Here is a 10028-nt window from a genome sequence, read left to right on the forward strand (position 1 = left end):
TCGAAGTTCCGCGCCATGTTGCAGATAGAAATGGACGCGTTCTGTTTTTCCTTCTTTAATTCGTTTGTTCATATAGTTTGTTCATAGTTCGTTCATAGTTTGTTCATAGTTCGTTCATAGTTCTTTCATAGTTCATTTATAGTTTGTTCCTAGTTCGTTCCTAGTTCGTTCATAGTTCGTTCATAGTTCGTTCATAGTTCGTTCAAAGTTCATTAATTGTTCATTCATAGTTCGTTCATAGTTCGTTCATAGCTTATTCATAGTTCGTTCATAGTTCGTTCATAGTTCGTTCATAGTTCGTTCATATTCCGTTCATCGTTCGTTCATAGTTCGTTCATAGTTCGTTCATAGTTCGTTCATAGTTCGTTCAAAGTTCATTCAATGTTCGTGCATAGCTAGTTCATAGTTCGTTCATAGTTCGTTAGGGACACATTTCATCTTTATTTCTTTATTTCGTCAATTACCAGCTTCTCTGTATTCACTTATAAACTTATTCACTTAATAAGCTTGGTAGAAATAAAAACTTAAATAGAAAGTTGTTTTCATTGTATTGATATAAACGCCGACTACTGTAGTAAAAAACTTTTTTTACAGGTTTCAACAATCCCTGGGTTGCAACAGGGGGACAAGGAGACAAGAAGGTGGGATATATTTCAAACAAAACATTCCTTATAACAGAAAACCTTTTTTTTCTTTTTTTCAAAAACATTCATACAATTGTTAATATTTAGTTAATCATGTTAATAATTAGTTGATCATGTTAATAATTAGTTAATCATGTCATTAAGTAGTTAATCATGTTAATAACTAGTTAATCATGTTAATAACTAGTTAATCATGTTAATAACTAGTTAATCATGTTAATAACTAGTTAATCATGTTAATAACTAGTTTATCATGTTAATAAAATAAGTAAAAAATATGAGTTTCACCCCCCCCCCTCAGAAAAAAGAGCCCTTACCACCAAAGTTGTGTGTACGCCTATATCTAGAGGGTTCGGATATCACTGCAAACCAAAATAAGCAATCTCTAAAGCAAAAATGTAAGCTCATGAAGTTTGCTTTTAAATCTATCCTTGAATTTAGGTAGATTAGACAAAAATCCGATTGGTTCAATAATTCAATTCTTTTTACCTTCGGTCCCCTAGTAACATCTTTAAGTGTTCAAAATCTCAAAATTTAAAATAGGGAACTCTCCCTTTAAATACCATAAATAGTTTCTGTATCATACACATATTTTAAAGGGACTGTGGCGTTATATTAAGTGACTCTCGACATGCAAAGATGTCAATACCCGCTTCACAACCTTCATGTGATGAATAATGTGGAAGATATTGTTGTATTTCTAGGCTTAGAAGTTCTAATAATTCCTATATGTTTTCCTTCAGTAGAAATGCGCAAGTCATTAAATCCCAATTGAAAATTATCAGTTTTTAAAAATTATAAACATTGATATATACAGCTTTTAAAGGGTACCTTTGTGATTCAGACATTGCCATCTTTGCATATGAGGTCACTTGGAATTACGCTAACAGTCCCTTTAAATTCTCTAAATATTCTCTAAATATAGAATTGAGAACTATTTATCTGTTTAGTTAGACCTCCTGTCAATTTGTATGATTTAACCTGACGCAATAACGTCATATTTATACTTAGTTATTACTACCGTAGTGGATTCAATATCTTCATTGTTATTTTAACTCATTCTGTCCATAAAAAATCCATTTTGTTGGATTGTGACGGTTTTTAATGTTTTTAAATAATTATGTACTGTGATGGGCGATTATATCAATACAATTAAGACGACTTTTTTAATTCAGTTTTGATTGTTAACCCTATTCCCTATTCCTTAACCCTTCAATTTGACCCCCCCTTCTTGTTTTTTTTTACATAACTCAAAAAGTATTGGTCTGAGGCTGTTGAAATTTTCTGACTTTTCCAACATACCCAAAGCCCTCCCTTTAGGCCTAAAACCGGGCTTTAATACTAACTGCCTGAGTCCTCAGGCACACTGCCTGAATGACTGCTTTTGCCTGTAACAAACTAAATCTTTGTTTTGACCCACTTCCACTTGTCAGATTTTGATAAAATTTAGCTTTTTGGAAAGTCTTTTACATAAGGAAACGAATTGCACAAGTTTTGCGAAAAAAAATTTTAAACTTTTTGCAAACAACCTGTCAAAGGAAATTTGCACATTTTTAGTTTTTCTTGATTAAAAATCAGGTTATTAAAAATTTTGCAAAAAATTTTGCATATTTAAAATGGCATGGTCAAGGGCTTTTCAATAATGTATAAATTTTCATTTTTTGGACAAATTTATTTTTGCAAACATTTTTACTTTATAACTGGATTTTGCGATAAAAAATTCAATTTTTGCAAATTTGCAATTTTTTTTGCAGATTCTAAAAGTAGAGCACAAGAGCTTTCCAATGATGTATATTTTGTCATATTTGGACATCAAACATGGGATTTAGAGGGGGGGGGTCAAATTGCCCCCCCCCCAGCATATCCTGGTTTTCAAGTACCCCAGCAGAGATAGGGTTAACTATCTTTTTTTTAATCACAAGTTTACAAGTAATTAAAGACAGATTCTCTTGACTTCATAAGTTTATGTGTAATCATGCTATTTAACAGGTTGATATAAATCAAAAATAAATTGAAAGTCGCCTTTATTGTATTGATATAATCGCCTACCACTGTCATAGGAAACACGTTGGTGTCCGGAGGTTTGGATTCAACTGTAAGAATTTGGGATCTTTGGACCGGACATCAAACAAGGTAGGAAAAATCAAACCATCATTTTTTATTTTCGGGTTTTCCAATTATTTCCAATGTGCAAACTCAGAAAGTCTGCAAACTTGGAAGTAAAACAGATTTGCATGTAAAAGTGCAAAGGCTTAGCATGGCTAGAGACATGAATCTCTGTTGTTTTTATCAAAATTACAGTTTGCACGACACTTCGGGAAGTTAATTAATAAAATTAACGAGTCATCTAAAAAATTTGATTAGAAATAAGTTTCATAATTATCAAAGCTTTCAAATTATTCAATTAATTTTTTTTCAGGAGTTATCCAGTTTTTTCTCCAGTTATGTCTCTCGACCTGATCAATTTAAATCTAGCTCTGTTCGGAGGAAAGGAAGGGGAAGTGTCTCTTTTAGGTAATCTACTATCAAAATACTACCAACAAAAGAAAGCCTTTGATCTTTTACTTTGAAAACTAATATGTTTGAATCATAAAGAGATTGTTAATGTAATTAAATCTGGCAAAAATAAGAAAGATTTCGTAAGTTTTCTATTGTAAACAAATATTGAATTCTGACAGTTTTTATCCATGACTTTGCTCTTATCAGAACAAGGTTTAAATAGAATAGTTTTTAACCTTAATGCAATTTTTCAAATGAAAAGCAACTTTTCAAGTCAATACTTCCTTTAATATTGTAAAAACATTGAAAATTCATAACTGTTCAACTGAAGTAGAAGTTTGAAAATAGATTTAAAATTCTCTTATTCTTTTAGAAATATTATTTGTTTTCATGAGAATTAAGTACTAAGTAAATATTTATTTATGAAATATAACAAAAAAATTAAAAATTAAGTGTGTCAGCAGAAAATATTCAAAAACCTCCTAAGATAGGGGTTGTGGGAATATTTCCCCCCAATTCTAAAAAAATGATTTAAAGAGTGTAATTTGTAGATTTGCAAAGCGGACAGAGCAGTATTGTCATCCCTTCTATCAAATACAGCATGGACAGGTTAAACATCTTCTCTTTATATTCATAATTAAACAATTAAAAGAACCCCTCTATATTAAGACTACAGACCTTACATTTTGAGAATTACATGCCGAATTCACAACGGTACCATTTAAACTTTGTCTATAGTAATAGTAATGGTAAAAAGATGTCGCTGTTTTCAAATCTTGAAAACAGTTAAATTCCTTTAATTGTCTTCCGGTCTGTTGTGAAGATCAGCATTGTCTTCCGGTCTGTTGTAAAGATCGGCATTGTCTTCCGGTCTGTTGTAAAGATCGGCATTGCATTCCGGTCTGTTGTAAAGATCGGCATTGTATTCCGGTCTGTTATGAAGATCGGCATTGTCTTCCGGTATGTTGTGAAGATTGGCATTGTCTTCCGGTCTGTTGTGAAGATCGGCATGTCTTCCGGTCTGTTGTAAAGATCGGCATTGTCTTCTGGTCTGTTTTGAAGATCGGCATTGTCTTCCGGTCTGTTGTAAAGATCGGCATTGTCTTCCAGTCTGTTGTGAAGATCGGCATTGTCTTCCGGTCGTTTGTGAAGATCGGCATTGTCTTTCGGTCTGTTTTGAAGATCGTATTGTCTTCCGGTCTGTTGTAATGATCGGCATTGTCTTCCGGTCTGTTGTAAAGATCGGCACTGTCTTCCGGTCTGTCGTAAAGATCGGCATTGTATTCCGGTCGTTTGTGAAGATTGGCATTGTCTTCCGGTCTGTTTTGAAAATTGCATTGTCTTCCGGTCTGTTGTAAAGATCGGCATAGTCTTTCGGTCTGTTGTGAAGATCGGCATTGTCTTCCGGTCTGTTGTGAAGATCGCATTGTCTTCTGGTCTGTTGTAAAGATCGGCATTGTATTCCAGTCAGTTGTGAAGATCCGCATTGTATTCCAGTCAGTTGTGAAGATCCGCATTGTATTCCGGTCTGTTGTGAAGATCGGCATTGTCTTCCTGTATGTTGTGAAGATCTGCATTGTATTCCGGTCTGCTGTGAAGATCGGCATTGTATTCCGGTCTTTTGTGAAGATCGGCATTGTCTTCCGGTCTGTTGTGAAGATTGGCATTGTCTTCTGAGATGGAATTTAAAGAATTTGAGCCGCGGTTTAAATCCGCCAAAACCTGGTTTAAATTTAGCGCCGGCTTAAATCTTGAAACATTTGATACAATTTTAAGTGGAACCAACCATATTTAAGCCGCGGCTTGAATTTAAACCGCCGCTTAAATTCTTTAAATTCGGCCACCGGTCTGTTATTGATGATAAAATTTTAGAAGAAACAAACAAAGATAACAAATTTGCGGACTCAAGGGTACTGTCGTAAAGCAGCAACGTAACTGTCTGAATGAAGTGTTTCTTAGTTTAACCTTTATCGACAGCCCCTGTTAANAATCTTAAACTCTAACTTAGGTTTCGGAAAGCCTTGAAATTTCACCAGGGCAGCGTGGATTCACTAAAGTACAGTCAAGATGAGAAATTAGGCACATTCATAAAAACTTTTCTATACATTAAAATAGCTGATTTCTCGCCTCAGACGTCTGTTTGTTTATTTGAATTTCCCATGTTCCCGATTCCCTTCACCGATTTGCCGATTTTGTAATAACTCGTTAGAACAAGGGGAATATTCTTAGCCTGGTTTAACTTAGCCTATAATTATAGAGAAATTTCAGATTCCAGGTAAAGCAGGGTTCCCAAGCCACAAACGTTTTTGTCTTTACCAGATACAAAACATGGTGGGGAATGTGACGATATCGAGCTAATTTTGAATACTAAAATATTTTAAATATCAATCAAGGCCTAATAGTATCAATGTCAAATTACGCCTCCATCAAAGTCATGTTTATTTTAATGTTGGATATCTATCATGTAGGTAATATGTTTATAAATATATATCATAATTTAGCTGGGGAACCCAGATTTGCCTAGAAATCTAAACTTCTTTTTTAAAATTCAACCCATCCAATATATAATCTTTAACCTTCTGCTACTCCCGTGGTTCTAATAATCGATTCATTTCACAATATTGATCTGATTAAGGTTTAATGTGTATATTATGTGTACTTGAGTTTCAGTAAACCAACTCAGCGCTGCTTAGGCCGGATCAAGGTAATAAGGCAATGAAAGTTTGTTGTTGTTTCGTATTCTCTGCGTACATATTGAAACCTATTCTCTCTGGGCGGTATTTATAAAGAAGAATAGATGCATCAGTGTTCTCTCTCGTATCCGAGGAGGATACTCGCTTCTAATTTTGATAATTTTAGTAAGTCCCATAATATTTTCCTATGGCCAGAATATTTCATTGAATTTTAATGTTTAATGTGAAAAATGGATCTCATATCAGGCGGTGACATCCGTCTTGTGTTTGCATTACAGCCCAGAGACACTGCAGTACAAAAAATGCATACACCTCTGAAATGACCATCTTTACATTTTGATTCTTTGGGCCGGGTTGTGTTTATATTCCTCCCAGAAACTGCAGTACACTTATACAGTGATAACCAGAAAACAATGTAATATGGAAGACGAAATTATAGCAATTAGTGTTGTTACAAGTTACTAGACACTTATAGAACCTTTAATTGAGTGAAACGGGTCTGCTTACACTGCATAAATGTTTAGGCTCATGTGTACTGGACTTTTTAAAGTTTGAAATGATTATTAAAGTCGTCTTCCTATTTCAGAGTTTTATGGTTGTAACTGTATTGTAAACAAAAGGTATGATGATTCCTGGTATATCTTCCTTTGATAATATTTTCTAAATTAATATTATACAATTTACAGTGTAAAAAGTAAATCTCCCCCTCACATCCTTTTCATGATCAAACATATTTCGAAAGCTTTTAATATTTCAAGGATATCATTTTACCAGGGATGATAGAATACAGTTTAGTATAAAACTCACTCTTGATTTTTGGAATTGATTTTTTAATTTCTTTTTTTCTTTTTTACATTTACATATTATACAAACCCTATCTTTTTGTATTTGAGATTGAGATTGAGATTTTTCTTTCTTCACCAATTACATTGATAAAGTTCACGTTTAAAATTAAACGTTAATTCTAGTATTTTCAAAATTTATATCAACAAATATCTACTAAATCTATGTCAACAAATATCTACCAAATCTATACCAAGAAATATCTACCAAATCTATATCAACAAATATCTACCAAATCTATATCAACAAATATCTACCATATCTATAGCAGCAAATATCTAACAAATATCTACCAAATATATCAACAAATATGTCTACCAAATATCTACCAAATCTAAAGAAAAGTTTGAAACTGTGAAGTTATAACTGGTGGCGAGGATAGACAAGTTAGATTGTGGAATATTATAAAATCAGAGGTAAAATTTTATATTTATAAATTAAAAGTGTATATATTTGTTAGTTATATTTAATTTTACAAGTTGCATTGTTACACGAATTAAGTAAATAATTATTTGTGACAAATGTTAAAGAAAAATTTTCTATCTTAGTCTTTTTCATTTTTTTCAAGTTGACATACTTTTTATTATTTTTAGCGATCAAACGTCTAAAAGAATGACACACATCATTGAATCCAAAGTGCACATTAATTAAATAGTGGTTTTGATAGAAAAGTATTATAACTTCTCAAAAAGGGATTTTAAAATTTTCAGGAGAGCTTTCGACTAAGTGAATTTCAAGAGATTGATACAATAAGGTGAACATTTGAAATATCTATATTTTAAATTTAATATTTACTAATATCAAATATATCAGGCTTTTAGGATTAATAAAATTGTACAAAAAATCTGATTATTTTTATGTTTTTACCTAAACCTCTCCCTGCTGGGGTACTTGAAAACCAGGATATTCTGGGGGGGGGGTCAATTTGACCCCCCCCCTCTAAATCCCACGTTTAATGTCAAACTATGACAAATGATACATCATTATAAAGCTCTTGTGCTCTACTTTTAGAATCTGCAAAAAAAATTGCAAATTTGCAAAAATTGAATTTTTTATCGCAAAATCCAGTTATATAGTAAAAATGTTTGCAAAAAAAATTTGTCCAAAAAATGAAAAATTATACATTATTGAAAAGCCCTTGACCATGCCATTTCAAATATGCAAAAAATTTTGCAAAATTTTAAATAACCTGATTTTTAATCAAGAAAAACTAAAAATGTGCAAATTTCCTTTGACAGGTTGTTTGCAAAAAATTTGCAATTTTTTTTCGCAAAACTTGTGCAATACGTTTCCTTATGTCATAGGCTTTCCAAAAAGCTAAATTTTATCAAAATCTGACAAGTGAATGTGGGTCAAAACAAAGATTTAGTTTGTTACAGGCAAAAGCAGTCATTCAGGCAGTGTGCCTGAGGACTCAGGCAGTTAGTATTAAAGCCCGGTTTTAGGCCTTAAGGGAGGGCTTTGGGTATGTAAGAAAAGTCAGAATAGGGTAAACCAAATATTGGTTGATTCATACTTAGAACTAAATCTAGCATGTACATCCAAGAAAAATAAATGCAGAAGAAAAAACTTGGCTTGGTTTGAAGGTTATATAGCTTTATAAAGAAATATGTTGAAAAAGCACATCTTAGCTTCTCTCATGGTCAGCACTTTCAAAACGTTTGTAAGTTATCTTGAAGTCATGATAAACAAATTCTCCATTTCGATCAGCATATATGGGGTTTTGAATGAGAAGCTAAGTTAGAATTTATATTTCCCAAGTTTAGCCTAAAAAGGCTATCATTTTCACAATTCTGCAACAATTTTGTAGAAATTATTAGAAAACCAGCAGAAGCATTTAATAAACATATTACCAAATCTGTTTATCATGATTGTAAGAAAATTCATTGATGCTTTGAAAGCTCTATCTTACCATGGGAGAAACTGAAATGTGCCTTTTGCATATATTTCTCTATGCACAGCTCTACATAACCTAAAAACCAAACCAATTTTTGCTTTTACTTTTATTTTTCTTGGACGAATACATTAGATTTAGTTCTCAATGTGAACTAACTTGTAAGTGTTCAAGTTTCAATAAACAATGATCGGCTTTTTTACAATTTGATAAATCAAAAAGACCTTATATTTGAGTTGTGTATATATTATTATTTTTAGAGAGCATTGTGAATATATTAACAGTGTATGTGTTCATGAAAACACAATTTTCTCCTCCTCAGGTCAGATACAATCATATACTGAGTCTGATATATGCTAATTTATATAATATAGAGATTTCTTGAAGCATCTAAAGGGAGTGACTAAGAATATATGGTAGTTGAACTGAGAATGTAGTTTTGTGGAGAAATTTTTGGGTATTCATTTGAGACAGATAAAAAGTTTTAATAATGTATAATAAGTGAGATTGAGCGCAAATCGACGTTCAAAATTATTTCATTTGGGTGGTTACGTTTTGAGAATGGATTTTTTAAAGATTATTAAATAATGACAACAAAAAATCTATTAAAAATTTTACAGTAAACTAATTCGATGTTTAGGAACAAATTTCTCAATAGAAATTTGTCAATGAATCAATGTTAGAATCAATTATTTCTTTTTCATCATTTTCTTGAATTTCTTATTCTTAACCAAATTGTTTTTTACAAATTCTTCAAATGTTGTCTTTTCATTTTTCAATAAAAATTCCAGAAAATCTACATAAAATGTTTGTGATCAATAAGAGATTACAGAAACTAATAACTGAATAAGATTACTTATTTTCGATTAAAAGAGTGAATTTTTATTCTTTCAACCTGTTCCTAAACAACTAATTTATAGTTTTCTGTAGAATTTTTGTTACATTTTTTGTTGTCGTTATTTCATAATTAAAAAAAAAATAGATTCTCAAAAGTAGCCACCTAAATGGATGGCTTTGCGGTAAAACTTAGTTATTATACATTATTAAAACGTTTTATATCTCTCAAATGAGTCCTAACAAATTTCTCCACAATACTACATTCTCAGTTCAACTACCATATATTGCCGGTCACTCTCTTTAAAAATAACAAACATATTGTACAAAAATGTGAAAAAAATGTTAACAGTGTAATACAACGCAAACCATTTAAACGTGAAATGATGTCGTTTCAGCCCGTTTTTAACTCAAAGGTAAGTTTAAACAAGAGCAGTTAAAAATATTTGAGCAAAGCTGTGAATATTTTTAAAGGCATTGTATTCATTCATATACCTGAGAGGTCCTCTTTTCACTTTGATCCATGAAAGAAATTACAATATAATTATAGATTAATATGGATAAATAAACACCACAGATAAAACTTTTTTATAATCCAGACACCCTATTTATACTTAGTTA

At 31.7% G+C, this 10028-nt stretch overlaps 1 protein-coding gene across 1 annotated transcript in view; it reads left to right on the forward strand.

The window, feature by feature from the left end:
- Positions 1-2707: 2707 nt before the first annotated feature.
- The window catches only part of LOC111695413 (uncharacterized), an 8621-nt gene continuing 1300 nt past the window's right edge, over positions 2708-10028 (forward strand). The window contains exons 1-7 of the mRNA XM_023464735.1: positions 2708-2777; positions 3064-3158; positions 3695-3752; positions 5152-5222; positions 7040-7095; positions 7390-7433; positions 8834-8895. Of these exons, the coding sequence (XP_023320503.1) occupies positions 3089-3158; positions 3695-3752; positions 5152-5222; positions 7040-7095; positions 7390-7433; positions 8834-8895 (361 nt within the window). The 5' untranslated portion in view covers positions 2708-2777; positions 3064-3088. The remainder of the gene's footprint in view (positions 2778-3063; positions 3159-3694; positions 3753-5151; positions 5223-7039; positions 7096-7389; positions 7434-8833; positions 8896-10028) is intronic.

The sequence above is a fragment of the Eurytemora carolleeae genome, unplaced genomic scaffold (assembly GCF_000591075.1).
Source record: "Eurytemora carolleeae unplaced genomic scaffold, Eaff_2.0 scaffold34, whole genome shotgun sequence".
NCBI lineage: Eukaryota > Metazoa > Arthropoda > Copepoda > Calanoida > Temoridae > Eurytemora > Eurytemora carolleeae.